This window comes from Vulpes lagopus, chromosome 12 (assembly GCF_018345385.1).
Source record: "Vulpes lagopus strain Blue_001 chromosome 12, ASM1834538v1, whole genome shotgun sequence".
NCBI classification, from domain to species: Eukaryota; Metazoa; Chordata; class Mammalia; order Carnivora; family Canidae; genus Vulpes; species Vulpes lagopus.
The window spans coordinates 763,039-782,015 of NC_054835.1; the positions used below are offsets into that span (position 1 = coordinate 763,039).

The window sequence follows — 18,977 nt, forward strand, 5'->3', positions numbered from 1 at the left end:
GAGCTCCACAGAGGGAAACTAAGGCCCAGGGAGCTGCCCTGTACTTACATGGGGCCACACGCAATTAAAGGCCACAAGCAGAAGGGTGTAAAGCGACCCAGTGAGATGTAGAGGAAATGACCTGCTAGTGAAAAAGGAACTGAAGGAAAGGGAAAAGAACGACATAATAGTGCTTTGAGCCCGAGCTTTATAAATACTTGTCGCTTTAACCTGCCCAGGAGGTAGATAAGCATGTTGTCTTTAGTTTGTCTTCAAATTCAACCTCTCACAAGAGGTTAAGGAACACACCCAAGGTTGGAATTGACACTCAGACCTCCCGACTTCCTGGCTTTGGAGCTGGGAGCTCAGCCTCCACCTCCCTTGTCTATCAGGAAAAACATCTGGGTTATAATGCTTGAGGATGGGCTATCAAGGGGAAGTGGTGGAAGTTTGGTTCTTTAAGAAACTTTGAGCAAGACTGCCTAAAACCTAGCCAGGAGGCCCCTCCCATGGCCTGAGTCACAAGGCTCAAACATTTCTTCACTTCTCCTATCCTGGACACTTTCCTTGCATGACCTTTAAGGAAAGCTATTTGTAATGTTGGATGGGGAGAGTGGTAAGACTTCAAAATGCGTGAACACAGACAGGTAAGGGAGCCTTTCCTTTACACAGTCCTTTCTGCCTGATCTAACGTGGCTCCCCCGGCTGACTTAAAGCAGAGAGAGAGGAACACACAGGACCACAAGAAGAACAAGTAAAGGGAAGTCATCTTTAAAGGCCAAAAGGTTATATAAAACATAATAAAATACAACTGTTTCCTTTAAAAGTTTTAATGGCCAGGAAATGGTATAGAATAACTGCCAAGTCACATAAATTAACTTTTTTGTTCAGTTTGTGATCCCGGAAAGAACACTCAAACAGCCGATGCAAACTGCATGGGAATTTCATCAGTGGTTGTCTGGGCGTGTGACTGAGCGTGGGCCATGGACCAATCTTTACATGGTCCAGAAGAAAAGGCGGCTGCCATGTTTGGCAGGCTTCAGCTCTCCCTCTATCTCAGGGTTGGGCTCTGGTCTTGGTCTTGAGTGATAGGGATTCTCCGGTAAAGGCCGATCTGTTTTCACTTTGGTGACCTGTGAGGGGCGAAGAGGACAGAAGCAAGGCTGAGGTCAGGTGGAACAGTCTGAGCCCAAGAACGCACCTCCCAGCATTTCCTCTCTGCTCCTGCTACCCCAACTACCCCTCTTTTTTCAAACCCCAGCAAACCACATTTAGACTCATCTGATCCTTGAACAAACATTTAAGAAAGCCTTCTTTGGGTCATTCCACGTGGCAGAAGTTATGGATACAGCAGGTAACAAGAACACACCCTGTCCTCAAGGGGCTCACTACTACTCACTTACTACTACTACTGAGGGAGCCAGACAAGCAACCAAATCATCACAACTGATGCACCAACTAAGTGCTGTGACTTAAGACTTAGAGCAAGGGCTCTCCACATGTAGCCCATCCTGAAGGCTAGTGGCTGGACTTTCAGAGGGGGTAACACTTAGCTTCATCTTAAAGGATGCCATGAGCCCAGCAGAAAGATTAGCAGGAGAAAGACATTCCACGAAAACAATACATGTGAAGACAGAGAGGCATATCTTTAGAATGGCCAAGGCAAAGATTGCATGAAACACATAGGCAAGTGCTTGTCCGAGTGATACTGAGCACCTTACTCCATCTCATTTTCACACTCCCATGAGATCATTTTGCAGAAGTTCCCTGGGACCATCTACCTAATAATAGTGGAAAAACTAGTACTCGAAGCTGGATCTGTCTACTCCAAAGCCTGTACTTTTAAAATAACATACTATACTAGAAGACAGGACTAGATGATGATGGTACACTAAATGATGTGCAAAAAGTGTTTAAATGTTATTTATTTATTTTTTGAAGTGTTTAAATTTTAACCCAATGGTAATAGGTGCCACTGAAGTAGGGAAGCAATTGAAGCACATCTGCAGGCTGGAAGGTACAGAAGCTAGATTACAGAGGGACAGGACCAGAACTGGGAGAGCCAAATCAAGAGGCCTGGCAAGATGGTGTAGCACTACATGATGGTAACAGGGAAAGAGACGGAAGGTGCTCATGTCCACATTATCCCTGGTGGTCACAATATCTCCATCAGAAACCCAGCATAAATTGTTCTCACTTTAAAGATGAGGAAACATACAGAGAAATGGAAAGGCAAGGCCATATTAACAGTGTTGTTACGTAGTGGTCTGATCTTCAAGCCATTCCATGTGATAGAACTGGTTAGTCTTCCCATATGCACAAATGCAAAAACTATTTACTGTGAATGGAGCTTTCACAGCACAATTATTATTATAACCACCTCATAAGGCATTATTATCTGTAGTTCACAGGTAAGGACCAGAAAGGCTAGCTTGCCCATGATAAAGATACATGTCAGAGGTGGAGACTGACCACTTCTCACAGTGCTATTAGGACAATACATGGTCAAAAAAAAAAAAGGACAATACATGGTCAAATGTAAGGTACAGCAGGTGCTCCATAAGTTATTTTCAATGTTACCCTTACTGAGATGGCAGAATTATGGGTGAGAGAGAGCCATCTGCCTTAGGAAGGCTGGAAACTTCAAGGACACTGACATGGAAGCTGATGACAGAGGAGTGAGTAGAAATTGGCCAGGGGTATAGAGGGAAGAGGGGCAACTGGGTGGAAGCAGAATGCAGAAGTGAATAAAGCTAAAATTTAGGCTTCATCTAGCTGGTCATCACCTTTCTAAAAAGAGACTGGATTTTGATGTTAAGTATGACTAAAATTTATAATCCTCTTAAAAAAATAAACTTTTGAAAAGAGTTAGGACAATATTTTATATGTTTTTAAAAATGTACTCCCCACTCTTATGCAGTCTCTCTCTCAAATAAATAAATAAAATCTTAAAAAAAAAAAAAAGGGGGGGCAGGGAGGTGGGGGCTGGGTGACTCAGTCAGTTAAGCATCTGCCTTCAGCTCAGGTCATGATCCAGGAGTCCCAGGATTAAGCTCCACATCAGGCTCCCTGCTCAGTGGGGAGTCTCCTTCTCCCTCTGGCCTTCCCCATTCTCATGCACTCTCTCTCACTCTCTGGCAAATAAACAAAACTTTAAAAATAAAAATTAATTAATTAATTTAAAAATGTTAACACAATGATTCAGGAATTAATATTGCTTTAATAGCATGATTTGTTAATTCTCCTTTCATGAGAAGAGAAATGAGAAAAGGTTGTTTTCATTAGTAAATGCATATAGGTCCCAGTGTTTTCCAGCACAAAGTTATCAACAATATGAAGTAATTTGTTCAGGGCAGCAAGAGAAGATATCTGAAGATAATCAAGCTGGATACAAAAAACAAAACAAAATTGCTAAGCCATTCATCTACTTAGGACACCAAGCTTAAGATCCAACTAGTTGGGGATCTCTGGGTGGCTCAGCAGTTTGGCACCTGCCTTTGGCCTGGGGCGTGACCCTGGAGTCCCGGGACCGAGTCCCACATCAGGCTCCCTGCATGGAGCCTGCTTCTCCCTCTGCCTGTGTCTCTGCCTCTCTCTCATTCTCTCTTTGTCTCTCATGAATAAAGAAATAAAATCTTAAAAAAAAAAAAAAAAGATCCAACTATTCATAGATATCGCACATAAAGGGAAGGGAACAAAGACTAATTGTGGACCTATGCACCAGGCACTAGGCTAGAGGTTCACAAAGACTCTCTAGGAACTTACTCCTTACAGAAAACTAGGGATGAATACTGGTCCTACTCTATAGATGCGGTAGGACAGGAAATAGTCAGCAATTTGCTCAGAATCCCATAGTGATTCAATAGTACTATCTTTCTCCATTCAAACCTGAGTTTTCCCTCCACGCCTTGACACCTATCTGTCCCAGGGGGAATGGATGATGATAAGGTTCAAGAAGCAGGAGAAGGTCAAAGGCACCTGGGTGGCTCAGTTGGTGAAGCGTCTGATTCTCCATTTTAGCTCAAGTCATGATCTCAGGGTTGTGAGATCGAGCCCCAAGTGAGAATAATGAGATTCTCTCTCTCCCTCTACCCATACCCTAACCCCTCTCTAAAAATAAAAAATAAAAAAGCAGGGATAGGTCAGATCACAAAGGGCCTTGTAAGCTAGAATACTGCAACCAAGAGCAAGCCCCCGAAGTTTTAAAAATAAAGTGATATTTATTTTCCATACAGATAATGCCTATAATGAAAACATAATTATATCCTAAAAGCTTCCGTTTTAGTGATATAAGGTCTCCTAAAATCTGAATTGAACCACCCTCCCCTCCAGACATTCACATACCCCAAGTTAAGAACTCCTGTTCAAAATGTGGGGACAGTGAGTGGATTCAAAAAATAATCCAGGAAAAGCTCACCTACAGGAATTGATGACTGTATAAAAGGAGAAAGAGTAGGAAATGAAGGAAAAAGACATTCAGATTTCTAATGTTTCAAGAGATGGTGGGGTCATGACTGAGGAAATACAGAACCAAGAGTCGGAAAACATGCTTTTTGAACTATAGGGACAGACTTTTAAAAATCCTAGGTACTGATAAATCTGGCCTGAAGAATCTGGCATACCCTCGATCCGATTTCCTCTCTGAATTCCACAATGACTTCAATGCTTTCAACTGCCAATGCCCCTAACACTGTTTATCCTCATCTACTCCCTTTTGTTCTCCAATTAGGTAATTAAACAAAAACAAATCTGCAGATGCTGGAGGATCTATTTAAAGAAATATTTCTATTAAAAAAAAAACTCCCTTCTGGATTGTGTATAATTACCCCCTCATTAACCTGTTTGGTAAATACGGATTTCTCCCATCATATCTGTACTCAGAGAAGATCCTTTTCTGACCACCTCCTGCCCTTACCCACCCCTTAGTGAGAAGATGGGGCTCCCAGCAGGAGACTTTTTACCTTGGACAGCTCTCCCAGGTCAGGTCGTACCCAGCCCAGTTTGTCCAGCACACATTCGTCAAACTTGGCCTGCTGTTTGCGACAGCGACGAAGTAACTGCAGGCCAGAATAATCAATGCATGTCCAATAGTCTGTAAAAGGCTCTGCACAGTGAAGCTTTATCTGCCTGGAAAAGAAGGCTAGATTAGGGGTAGCTCCTTGCAAAATAATGAAAAACAGAAAAGTGGGGAAAAATTAGTACAGACCTCCAATACGCCTTGCTTTCTCAAAGGTAGGAGAATAGATGGTCTTATCTCATTTACAAGACAACCTGGAGATCCTCAGATGAGAACCAGTAACTAGAAAAAGATTGCTGAGGAATAAGATCTAATTTCTTTATGTAGCAAAAATAAATGAGTTGAAATGCAAAGACTGTGGTCTAAGGCACATATATTCTACACAGAACACTCCTCACTTAGGGCTTATCTATTCTTTCTGTTAGATCTAATTCTAAAGATTAGCAGTTTAGCAAATTTAGAAGAGGCGGCATAATTCCAAGATAGGCATTTTGACAAAAGTCAGAGGTGACAGACCATGGCAAAGGAAGAGACAGAATTATCAAAGGCAAATACAAAAACTAACAAGTGGAAGATCCTGGGGTCTTTCAGTACAGAGGCAAATGACCTTATGCTCCCCAGGGTTCAAAGTCCTCACTCTATTAATGCACTGAACAAAAACAGATTAATCTCTGCCATGAAGAAAATTAAAGTAGGGGCAGCCCGGGTGGCTCAGCGGTTTAGCGCCGCCTTCAGTCCAGGTTGGGATCCTGGAGACCCGGGATCAAGTCCCATGCCTGGCTTCCTGCATGAAGCCTGCTTCTCTGCCTCTCTCTCTCTCTCTCTCTGTATCTCTCATGAATAAATAAAATCTTAAAAAAAAAAAAAAAAAAAAAGAAGAAGAAGAAAATTAAATTAATTTGGTGCTCTCTGTTAAGAAGGTAGCAGGTAAATCATTTTGTGACTGCCAAAACTGGCTGAAGAAACAGTAACTTTTGTGTGTAAGAGATAAGCCTCAATTATTTGGCAAAATTCTCCTTCTCTTACCATTCAATCTTGCTGTTAATCCAATAAATGCCAACTCAGTGAAGAATAAATACCACTATTTTATGTAAAAGCCATAAATGAGGCAGTGGAAGAAATGCATAGCACCCTTATTCCCTCAAAGGAATCCTGCTTAGGAAGTGCTTACTTGCCATACTCCAAGAATCTAGCTACACTCAACACAGGAATCTTACTTAACACAGCTCACAAAGAACCTCAGAAATGGGATGGGGGAAATACACAGTGAAAAATCTGCTTTCCATTCCTGATGGGTTTCCCTCCTAGGAAGCAACTAATGTTACCAATTTCTTATATACCCTTCCAAGGGACCCTACTGTAAACTATGAGTGGTAGGGTGTGCGTGGAAAGGAAGAAGGAAGATCAAAGCCCTATAGGGCTTTTCCTTTTTTTTTTTTTTTTTTTAATTTTTATTTATTTTTGATAGTCACACACACACACAGAGAGAGAGAGAGAGAGAGAGAGAGAGAGAGGCAGAGACACAGGCAGAGGGAGAAGCAGGCTCCATGCACTGGGAGCCTGACGTGGGATTCGATCCCAGGTCTCCAGGATCGTGCCCTGCGCCAAAGGCAGGCGCCAAACTGCTGCGCCACCCAGGGATCCCCCTATAGGGCTTTTCTGAATTGCCTCTGGCCTCACTGACCGGTATGTCCACAGTACAGAAAATTACACCCACCTCACTTGAGAATCACTCTGGGAATGGGCTACCATTCCCAACGTGAGTTTTTTATTCCTCCAGCATGGTACAGTGGAGAACTGCTAGTACTACTTGTAGTACTTAGGCTTTGTTCTGGACCCTGTTACCCTGGTACCCACATCCAACAATTACCTACTAACACCTATGAAAAGCCACTTCAGTAAGAAATTCCTCTCATGAAGGCAGCTGGGACACCTCCTGAGCTTGTGAAATCCAAACTTTTCCCACTTAAATATACTCCCTCTGGGCCAAAACAGAAATGCTTTTCCAAAGTTCTCTTAGAAATGTTAATAACAAGTAAACACACGTTCTATCTTGTGAGCCATCAACCAATGCAAATTCAAGCAAGAATAAAATATTGTTGTACTTATTCAATATTTGAATAATGTGCAATGCTGGTAAGGTATAAAAAGATATACTGCTGAGGGCAGCTACTTTAAAAAAAAAATGGCAACAATAGTCCATGAGCCATAAATAATGTTCAAAGCCTTTTTACAGAATAATCCCACTGATGGGAAATTTATGCCAAAGAATTAATTTTTTTTAAAGATTTGAGAGAGAGAGAGCATGATAGAGCATAAGGGGGGGGGGGGGGAGCAGAGGGCAAGGGAGAAGCAGACTCCCCACTGAATGGGGAGCCTGATGTGGGGCTCAATCCCAGGACCCCAGGATCATGAACTGAGCTAAAGGCAGACACTTAACCAACTAAGTCACCCAAGTGCCCTAAGGAATTAATTAAAAAGAGAAAAAGATCTACACATAAAGGTAATCACTGCAGATTTATCTAAAACTGGAATAAAAAATGACATTTAATAACAGGAACTGGTCCAGTAAATTATGGTTGGTTGACAGACTGGTAGAATATTATATAGCCAGTAAAAATGATGACAAAGACAATCTAGAGAGTGAAAGAATGTTCCCAACAGTTTCAGTAAAAAATAAGTTTTAAACCACACACTGACTTTAACCACAAAAATGCCTTTGCATATGGACAAAGAGAGCAGACCAAGAAAGAAGGAAAGCAGCTATTATGTGAAGGAATTTGATTTTTCCCTCTACCGTCATTATAATGGACATCTGTGGGTTTTGCCTAGCCAGCAGTCGTCTCCTGTCTTCTGTAACATCCTTCGCATTTCCTTTGGGGAATAATCCCTCCCTATCTCTCAGCAATGTGGTTTAGATGAATCTAAGTCTACTCCCCACTTTAGGCCTGACCAAACATAGCATTTTATCTCCTGAGACACACCTGACTCAAAGATACGCATATGAAATCAACCAGCCAGGCCAATGAGACTCAGTCCAGGACCTCTGCTCATACCACTGGACAACCAGTACCACTGGCCTACGTCTACCTGACAAACAACACAGCCACGTGGCCACTTCTGCTACAGTAAGGAAAGAGTCTCTGAAAATGAGTCTGGCAGAGGAAAACAGAACTAAGAGATTGGGGGAGGAGAAGAGAGGCAAAAAGATACCAAGTAGTTATGAAGTTATGTAATCCCTTTGATTCCAGCCCTGCCTGATGCCAGTCCTATTTCTGGACCTTACAGCTACATGAGCCAATTCCCTTCAAGTGCAATTTCTGTCCCTTATAACAGAGTCTGTCAAACCATTTTTCTACAATTACAATCTGGATATTTTTTTACTTATAGTAGTATAATGCATAATGGCCTACTTAATACCTTGACTCTGTACACACTTTTCTCTCCATAATAACTGAGTCTTCTGTAGTAATATCACTCTAGAGAATTCATGTTAGCAAGCACTGTGCTTAGTTGTTTTTATGTACTTTTACAAATTTTTCATAACAGTCCTGTATAAGATAGGTATTATTCTATAATTTGGAAATTAAGATTCATGGATATTAAAGAACAGACTAAATAACAAAAATAATTGCATCATTTACTTTGGGCTTATTTTGGTCTGATTTCAAGGTCTTGCATTTCCTACTAAAACTCTCCTTTCACTTTATTAGCTGGGTGTTCACCAAGATACATATACCTACCTAGATGTTTCAGCCCCTAGGCACTGATGTGAAAGATTCTTACCTGAAGAAGTCCAGAGCACACTGGTTGACAAGCTTGCCTTCCTCTAAACACCGCCTGGGGTCTTTCTCTTCCCAGCGGCATAGCATGAACTCCTTGTTGGGCTTGTCACACTGAACTCCATAGTGATGGGCGGCAGCTTTGAGCACCGAAGAACTGACTTTCACCTGGGGAAAGGAACAGTGGGAGACAGACCACAGATTTGTGACCAGGATATCACTTTCTCATCTTTACCTCCTGCTGCTCAAAACAGGAAACATAAAAGTAGCACCAGTCTGACTCTACCAAGAGAGGGGGAGGGGGGCTGCCATAATAATCCTTTGTGATCCCCACTGCTTTAGAGATCACAAGGCTTCTTCACACACATGAGTTTCTACACCTTCATAATAACCTCATTAGGCTGACATTACTCTCTCCATTTTAAAAATAAGGAAATGGCAGCCGTAACAGAATCCTTCGCTCTCTATAAGAGAAAGTGGAAAAAAAAAAAAAAATGGAAAAAAAAAAAAAAAAGAGAAAGTGGAATTCTAAAGGATGATGGAGGCCTTGGGGATGGAAGGGGAGACACTAATTCTGGGGAGCTTTGATGAATCTCCTTTATAGAAACAAAAGTGATAGAATACAAAAAGTTCCCAGAAGATTACAGAATCACAGAAGATGAGACTAGAAAGGATCAGTAAGAGGGCATGCAGTCCAGAAAGTTATTACTAATGATAAAGTACTACTTTCTTTTTTAATTTTTCACAGTTACAGACTATATTCAAGGTAGTCATCCCATAACTATGTCAGTCTTTCACTTGCCTCCCAGTACATTTTCTTGAGAAACAGTGTAGTTACAGCTGCCTCACAGGGCCCATCTAACTGCTGTTGAAGCAAGGGTCCTGCCGGCCTCTTTTGTGTAACTACCTTTTCCTGTGCTAACACCACAACATTTTCATTGCTATAATCTAGACAGAACATTTGTTGTCTGGGAGGATCACCCTCCTCCTTATTCTTCCCTTTCAAAATCACTTTGGCTATTCTTTCAGATGAACCCCCTCATCCAATAATTTGCATTGGAACTACATGAAGTTTAGTTATGTATTAAATTAGAAGGGAATGAGCATGTTTATAATACTGGGTCTCTGCTCAAATTTTATCTCCTCAGAGGATATTTTCCTAATGACTGTATAAAAACTATCATTAATGGTCACTTCATTTGTGACTCCTAGAACATAAGCTCCAAGAGGGTAGGGATTTTCTTTCCAACAGAACTCCTAGACTGAAGATGTCGATTCTCCCTAAAGGAAGCTATAATTAAATGTCATGTTTACTGTAGCTCACCAGGCACCCAAAATAGTGTCTAGCAAAAGTAGTTGTTGAGCACTCACTGTGTGCCAGCTATCAGGGGTACAACAGTTACGGAAGAGACAAGATGACATGAATTATATGCCTTCTCACCAAAATATAGTATGTCCTTCCTCTTATTCAGATCATTCTTATGCTCTGGTTAAAATTATAGTTTCTGTCATGTAGGAACCTTGTGCATTTCTTGTTTAATTCCTCAGTATTTTAACATTTTTCATACTAGCTTAATAGGATATTTTTTCTATTAGATTTTCAAATTGGTTACTGCTTGTTTGTATACTATCTTCTCTTTAGCCAAATCTTACTGAACTTCTGTCAAGTCTGATACAAAACTAATGAGGATTAAGAGGAAAAACTTCCATTTACAAGTCAAAACTATTGCCCTTCCTTTCTCATATTTGTATCTTTTTTCCTATCTTACTGCTTTGACTAAAACCCTAGGATAATACAGATAAACAGCAATGGCAGTAGGCACTCTGGTCTTTCTCTGGACTTTAAAGCACAGTTTGGTACAATGTTTGCTCCTGTTGTCTGGGATATAGTTCTTTGGATATTCCTCATTAAGGAAGTCTCCTTCTGGGACACCTCGGTGGCTCAGAGATTGAGCATCTGCCTTTGGTTTGGAACCTGATTCCAGGGGTCCCAGGATCAAGTCCCACATCGGGCTTTCCTGCACACATGCACTCACACTCTTTCTCTGTCTCTTAAAAAAGTCAAGATTCAAACTTTTTAAAGCTTAATATATTTAAATTTTTAAGGTAGCTATTATTTACCTCCTTGATAAATGCCTTAAAAGACCTTAAAATGGCTGATTTAATTACTCAAATGTCTTCACAGCTATCATGCCCAAAAAAGTTACGGCATTCTTTGCCTTACTTTCCTACAAATGTAGAGGCCTTATCAAAATCCAGGCACACACAAGTTGTTGAGCATGTAAAATATGCTCTGTCACAGGGAAATAAAGGATAATAACCACTCACTAAATCTCTTTCCTGGGGAAAGAGATGTGCTCAAGATGACACAGCAGGTCAGTGGCAACTGCAGAACTGGAATTCACAGACGGTAACCTTCAATCAGGCCTCTTTGCATTATATCACCTGCACTGAGGTGGCAAAAGACTCTGGATGTCACCATCTCCCCTCACCTGCTTCTTCACGAAGTCTGAGGAGTTTCAACAGAAATAACATCCTTTCACAGCTGCTTACTGTGAATACCTTCTCAAATTCATTCAGTTCCCTTTGTCTCAAAGAACACAGAGTTCCAGCACCTTCCTCATTTACCTTCATGACAGCCTCTCCACACAGCAAGTCTATACAATCTGCAGGTGTGGAAAGTCTTACAATCTACAACCAATCTTCCAGTCCTGCTCTCTTCCTTAAACCATGTCTGCACCTCTTTCTACAGTATTTAATTTATGCTGTGCCTTCCGTTTTACTTATGGAAAATGGGGGATAATCATATTCATTTGACAGGACCACTGAGTATTTAAATGAGTTAACACACATAAAAATATTAATATTTTTTCTATAAATAAGAAATATTTCTTATTTATAAGAACATAAATATTTGCTATTATCTGTTCTTATTTATGATGTGCCTAGCAGCTATAATTTCTCCACTCAAAATTGTCCATGTGTACAAGGAGTTTCCAGCCTAAGCTTCTGACTACTTCTTCCATAGGGATGTGTTTTAACTCCAAAGTCAACAAGGTCCAAAATGTGTTGGTCTCTCAAACCTGCTCCCTCTGGCCTCCCCAGGCCCATTGTCAGGTTAGAAATCTGACAGACTCCTCCACCTTTCCCGCCTGTGAGACCTAAGTCACTTTTAAGTCTGATCACTTCCAGATAAATCTGTTCTTTCACTCTGTTAGCAGTCACCAATTATGTTGGGGTCATTAATATCCTCCTCATTATTTCAACAACCACCAAGACTAACCTCCCCACTTTTCTTTTCCCCTCTTCAATGCACCTTCACAGAGCTGCCAGGGTGATCTTCCTAAAAGACAGTTCTTACTGTACTCTATTACAAACAAATTAGCAACCAAGCCCTGGAAGTGTTCAGGCTTCACAGAAGAATAAAGCCTGCACTTTTTACAGGGTATTCAAAGCCTTCTGGATCCAGCCTTCTAACTCAACAAGACACTTCCAAAAAGGGACTTGCTGCTGTCTCAGAACACTGAACTCACAGTCCCCAGAACCCATCTGTGGCCCCCTGCATTTTCCCATCTCCTTACTTTTGCTCAGCTCTAACCCCTGCTTAGAAAGCCCATCACTCCATCTTGGCCTATAAATGCTATTCTTCAAATGCCATTTAGCCAAGTCTCACATTATGCCCAAGAAGTGCTTTCCCTGTTCCCTTTATAGCCTCAGAGAATTATACAGCTGGAATCACTTCATCTTACAAATAAAATAACTATGTCTGCAAATGCCACAAGTGACTAATCAAGGTAACTGAGCAGTTAGGCCTGGAATTTAGATCCAACTTCAAATCCTGCTCTCATCTCTTAAACCATGTCTGCCCTTCTTCCATAACATTTAATTATACTTTGTCTTGTATTCTAGTTATGTAATTATCTGTATTTCAATTCAACTGTATGAATGCTAACGGCAAACTTATTCCAGATATAGAATATTTGCAGGAAGTAGAACCTCAGATGTTTGCTAAACCAAATTAAGGTTCCTATGAAAAATACAGCACTTTCAGGCTAACCTAGCTTCACTATGGGACGAGAAACCAGACTGAATACTGGATGCCTCCACTTTATACTATAAAGTTCCTGAAGATTAGGTAAAAAGTTCTTCATCTGTGCAAAATAATAGTTGCCATTCTCACAGCCATCCAGGTTTAAGTGAAATCATGCAAGTGAAACCCTTAACACAGTGCCCGGGATATAATTTCTGGCATATAATTTTTAGTGTTGCCCTCCTTCTCCTTTTATGTAGCCTCGTCTTTCTACTATCCAGCCCTGCCATGACACTCTTCTGCCTTTAAACCCTCCACTTCTCCTCTCCACCTCACTTATAAGTCTGGCCTTGCAGAAGCTACTTCCCAGTCCTGCCAGTCCAAGGCACTTGTTCCAAGCTCTGCAACGGCTGCTTCCCACTAACCCTAGAATCACATCAAACAGCACCTGTCTCCCAGACACAAAAGGTTCTGCTAACTATTCTCACTCTTTTCAGCTTTGCCCATAGTGCAAGAGTTTAAAAGCACGGGCTTTAAAGTCAGAACTGGATTCACAGTCCAGCTCCGCCAAATTGACAAGCTACATGACCTTGGGCAAATGACTTCTACTCTCAAGGCCTGTTTTCTTGTCTTTCACATGAAGAGACCAGTAATATCCCGCCTCATAGTGCTGCTGGCAGGATTTGATGAATTCATGTATGTGAAGTAATCAATCAGCATCCTGCCTGACATCTATAGAAGGCTTCGTTGTACTTGCTGTAATCTGTATACACACTGTCTTGTCTTCACTCTAAGTGCCTCTTTCTATCCGTCTCCCCACTCAAGCATAAGCCTTATGAGGGCAGGGATCATCTCTTATTCTCCAGTGTAGGGGTATTATGCGGCAATTATTCAATACTACCTCCTGGATAAATGAACACACCTTCCCCGGGCTGTTAGTAACTCCACTCCCCGGCATCCTCTCCTTTTGCTTCGGCTTCCCAGCGCCGCTGCGGCCCCGTAGGGCGGGGGCCACCTGGAAGCCTGGAAGCCTGGAAGCCACTCTCCGCTCCGCTCAGCGGGGAGCACCCGGGGTGGTGTGTTCACTTCGCCGGGAGGACTGCGCATTAAGGGACACTAAAGTAAGTAAAGTGGCCCTGGCTGGTGCTTAATAAAAGGTATCACTGTTACTCTCGTAAAGGACAAACATCGCCGTTTGGGGTCATGGTGGGGGAGGGGAAGACAATGCTACAGAGACACGGCACGGCGGGGTGGGGTGGGGCGCGGCGATTCCCGGAGGAGACGAGGGGGCGTCCGGGGAGCGCCCTGTGTCTGCGGGGCGGGGGCGGGGCGGGGGCGGTGCTGCGTGGGCGGACCCAGGGCCCACAGGCCGGTGAGACCGAGCAGGCTGGGCCCAGGCCCGAAAAGCTGCGGCCCAACGCCCCGCTGGCCTGGCTTCCGAACGAGCCTCACCTCCTGCACTTTCAGATCCTCCAGAGTGGGCAGCTCCACTATCCCCGGCATGACGGCGGCAGCCCCACACCCGAGGAGGCGCCCGCAGCCTCGCCGCCGTCTCCTTGAAGTCCCCTTCCGACCGCCCAGAGCCGCCTCGCGCCTGCGCCTGCGCATCAGGCCGCGCAGGCGCACTGCGCCGCCCAGCCGCGAGCCGCGGAGCCTGCGCAGTGCGCGGAGGGCCTGAGGCTCGCTTCGGCCCCGCCCATCTCGGTTGTCATAGCGAGGCGGGACGCGCTGAGACAGCAGGATCCCAAGGGCGCGAAGCTACCGGCTGGCACCATGGAGTACACAGGAAGCCAATACATTGGGGAATATGTAGACGGGAGGTAAGGGCCTCATCCGGCTCACTGTCTTGAGTGTCTGTGACTGGGGAAAGACGGCTGCCTTTTGGCCTTTGCACCAGAAGCGTTCACAAACTTTACTCCTTTTAACCTTCAGGACAAGCCTTTCACGTAGGATTGTTTATTCCCATTTTACAGCTCAGGAAAATGAGATCCAGGGAAACAAAGTGACTTGCTCAAGGACACATATCTAATAAGCACAGAGCTGGGATATATTCATTCCATATATAGGCATGTGTTTGCTATCTGCCAGTTTTAGATATGGAGATAAAAACATGAAAAATGTCAAGATCGGGATCCCTGGGTGGCGTAGCGGTTTGGCGCCTGCCTTTGGCCCAGGGCGCGATCCTGGAGACCCGGGATCGAATCCCACGTCGGGCTCCCGGTGCATGGAGCCTGCTTCTCCCTCTGCCTGTGTCTCTGCCTCTCTCTCTCTCTGTGACTATCATAAATAAATAAAAATTATAAAAAAAAATGTCAAGATCCTCGCTGTTATGGAGCCTACAGTCCAGTCAGTGTATTTCCAATAAACAAAGAAATGAGAAAATAATTTCAGACAGTGGCTTTGCCTGAATCTCCCCCTCCTCACAGCAACCCTATGAAATAGATATCCCCATTTCACAGGTGGGAAAAGTGAGGCTCAGAGTAACTGTTTAGCCTGCTCAAAGTCATCTGGTTGGCATTGAGCAGATCAGGTATCAAAATCCAGGCCTGACTCCAAAGCTCATGTGCTTTCTACTGTGCAGTCCTGCTCCTGAGCTCCTACAAAGGACACAACCAGTTGGGGCAGTCCTTGAAGCCTTTCTGGAGGAGAAAATATTTGAGACAGGCCCTGCAGGTTGGGTAGGATTTACATGAGTAGAGATGCAAGATGAAGAATGTTTCCAGGCAGAGGGAACAGCATAAGCAATAGTTCAGAGGACTTACAAGAGGAAGAGCAGGCAGTTCAGTTTGGCTGGAGTGTTGGATGTGTCTAAAGGAGAATGGGAGCCAGAGCTGGAAGGGTGGATCTGTGCTCTGGCATAGAGAGATTTGAGTACTGTGCGCAATTCTGTGGGTGGGAGGAGCCACTGATAGATAGATCCTTGGTGAGGCTGGGCACTAGGAAATCTAATTTATTTCATTTCTGTAGCCCTCTTCATAGCGCGTAGATCACTCAGTAAATGTTGGCTGAATGAATGAATGAATGAATGAATAAAATTTGAGATATGGTAATCACATCCTCACCATGGATTGGAGTCTTTATCCCTTTGTTCTTTTTAACTTACTTTTAATTTATAATGAAGGCTTTTTGCCTTGAGTGAATAAAAGAAAAATGGGAGGGGAGGAAAGAGAGAGGAAGAGAAATGAAAGAAGGAGAGAGGGAAGCAGAATAGAGATGGCAAGATCAAGTCAGAGACCATAGTTGTCCTAGTAAGAGGCAGCAGGACCCTGGATTGAACCAGAGGCAGTGGGGCTGCAGGAAAGAGAAAGATGTAGAAGTTTGGAAATTTTTTCATTGCCAGTACTTGGCAACTGATTGGCTCATTCAGAGACTGAGGCTCATTCAGAGAACAGAGTCTCATTCAGAGACTGCCTCCAGTCTCAGGTTTGGTGCCTAACTCTAGGCTTTGAATCTGGATGATTCTAGTACCATTTGTTGAAATTGAGAACTCTGAGGAGGGGCTGCTTTGGAGGAAGAGAGGATGAGTTTCATTTGGGGTGAGCTGGGGATGTCTGTAGAAGGTCTTAACACCGATATCCAGTTTACAGGTAAAAGGGCGTGGATGCAGTTGAATCTCAGAGAAGGGTTTTGATGGAGACAGAAATGGTAGATGTGATTTCAAATGAACACATAAAGGAGAAAAGGCCTTCTGCCTCCTCTTCTGTCTCGCAGTAAAATAAACACAACATGGTGTGTGAATTCTTACTCTCTATGGGGATTCTGCTATTGTTTTATAGCTATTATTTCAATCAATTATCTCAACTTTGGGGATAGTATTGTCATTATCCCCATTTTACGGATGAGAAACTCAGGCTCAGAGAGGCAAAGGAGCTGGCTCAAGATCACACAGGCACAGAGGCAGAGCCAGGCCTGGCTCAGGCTTCCTGACTCCACGTATACATGGCTCAGAAATTGTGCCTCAATCTCAGCACTCTTCTACTTGGAGCCTGTGTGCAACAGTGGCATTTTCTGTCATCCCTCCAGTCACTTCACTGGCCCCTTCTGTTCCCTTCATTCCTTACACAGTAGCTGTTTACAGGGCACCGGTTCATACAGAATCATGATTCTAAGAACTGAAGATACGAAGGTCTTCCTTTCCAGAAGCTTTGATTAAATAGGGAATATGAGGTATACAATTATAACACAAGGCAGAACGTGCTGAGCGTCCAACAGAAGTACAAACCAAAGCCAAAAGAAGTTCAAGTTAGAAGACATCTAGCTAGCAGGGGAGACTAGAGAAAGAATACAAGGATAAAGAAATGAAGGATAGTATTCCCTTTGACACTCGCTACATGTCAGGCCCTTTACTAGGACAATCGTTATACATGATCTGGTTTGATCTTGGGCATTCATCTCAGCCATTTCACACATGAAGTAAGCAGTTGGCTGGTCAAGCTGGGTGTCCCTGGCCTGTGCTCCTCTTGGGTCTGCTTCCTCCTGCATGGCAATTAACACATATTCTGTAATTGCTTAATTGTGTCCCTCACTAGCCTGTGAGCCCCCTCAAGGGCAGGGACTGCATAGGCCTTGATCACTATTGTCACCCTGGTTGCATCCAGCAAAGCAGACTCAGCACTTACGGTAGGTGTTAATATGTAGTAGATGCTCTGTAAAGATTTGTTGGGGAAAGGAAGGAAAGAGGGAAAACAAAAAGTTTTAGGAAGGCCTCCAAGATGATACATCTAGAAAACAGTCAAGTAAGATTTAAACCCATGTGCCCTGTCTGAATTTCATCCTTGTCCAAATTCTCTATAAGTGGTAAAAAGGGGTGGGCTGGTCATGGGGGACAGGCCAGACACAGAACCAACTGCCAGGAACCCTGGCCCTGGTCTCTGCTCCACGGTGCTAACTGTGTGGCTTTGAGTACATCCCTTCCTTCTCTGGGCCTACCAAGGGGTGTGCTATGGGATGTGTGAACCCCAGGACAACCTCTAGGTGAGGGAGAAGACAAACAGACACAACTCTGTGGCCCACCCCCCACCTTCAACAACAAAGACCCTCTAATTTTTGAGTTTTTGAGGAAAACAAAACAAAACAAAAATTTTGTTTTGAACAGAATATTACTGGGGCACTAACATCTGAGGACTCTAAGGATGAGGTTCCCACTTGCTCTCCTGCACCTGCCAGCTCTGATCCTCCTGCACCTGCCAGCACTGATCCTCCAGCCACCGTGCAAGACCCAATGATTTCCCTTTGTCCTTGCAGGATGGAGGGTGAAGCTGAATATATCCTTCCTACCAAAACGAAATATGTCGGGGAGATGAAGGATGGCATGTTTCATGGCCAAGGAACCCTGTACTTCCCCAGCGGGAGCCGCTATGACGCCATTTGGGAAAAGGGACTGGTTGTGAAGGTGATCAGCCTGAGGAGGGGTGGTTGCAGAGGATAAAACCTTGGACAGGAAGAGCCCCTACTGTGGGGGACCCTGACCTCTCCATCTGGTGTCCACCTCTTTCCATTCCCTCTGCTCCCCTCCAACTCATCTCCCAGACCTCTGAAATCCACTCCTCTGGACCCAGAAGGCCCCTGGAGAGGCCATGATGAGTCTGAATCCTATTGTGCCACTAACTGTGACCTTGGGCCCATGGCTTTCCCTATGAACTGGGGACAATAGTTGTACTTCTTATTGCTGCTATACCAAATTACTATAAATGCTATGCCTTACAACAATAGAAATTTATTACCTTATAGTTCTGGAAGCCAGAAGTCTAAAATAAGTCAGCAGTGCTGCATTCCTTCTAGAAGGTGTAGGGGAGATCCATTTCCTTACCGTTTCCATCTTCCAGAAGCTTCCTGCATTCCTTGGCTGGTGGCCATGCATCACTCTGCTTCCATCATCACATTGCCTTTCTCTGCTTTAGTCATCATCTTGTCTTCTATCACTCTGACCCCCTTGCTTCCCTCTTATAGGGACCCTTGTGATTATACTGGCCTGACCCATATAATCCAAGAAAATCTTCCTGTTTCAAGATCCTTCACTTAATCACATCTGCAAAGTACCTTTTGCCATATAAGGCTAACATTTTTATAGGATCCAGTACGTAGATGTGGATATCTTTGGGGCACCATTAATCAGCCCACCACAATAGCACCAGCCACCTCCTAGGTGGATGTGAGTGTAAGTGAGGTG

At 43.6% G+C, this 18,977-nt stretch overlaps 2 protein-coding genes across 3 annotated transcripts in view; one reads left to right on the top strand and one right to left on the bottom strand.

Annotated features, from left to right (window-relative positions):
- Window positions 1–793: 793 nt before the first annotated feature.
- On the bottom strand, window positions 794–14,417 carry NDUFA8 (NADH:ubiquinone oxidoreductase subunit A8). The gene is made up of 4 exons (XM_041726901.1): window positions 14,261–14,417; window positions 8,783–8,946; window positions 4,941–5,106; window positions 794–1,112 (listed from the first exon to the last, which is right to left on the bottom strand). Exons 1-4 carry the CDS (start codon window positions 14,414–14,416, stop codon window positions 975–977), a joined length of 624 nt encoding a protein of 207 aa, XP_041582835.1. The 5' UTR covers window position 14,417; the 3' UTR covers window positions 794–974.
- Window positions 10,730–18,977, top strand: part of MORN5 (MORN repeat containing 5) — a 32,763-nt gene continuing 24,515 nt past the window's right edge. Inside the window, exons 1-2 of one of the 2 annotated variants that reach the window (XM_041726903.1) lie at window positions 14,541–14,628; window positions 18,053–18,200. In XM_041726903.1, the coding sequence (XP_041582837.1) occupies window positions 14,582–14,628; window positions 18,053–18,200 (195 nt within the window). In that variant the 5' untranslated portion in view covers window positions 14,541–14,581. Of the gene's footprint in view, window positions 13,930–14,540; window positions 14,629–18,052; window positions 18,201–18,977 lie in introns of those variants that run through there. The other variant, XM_041726902.1, reaches the window with a different exon arrangement.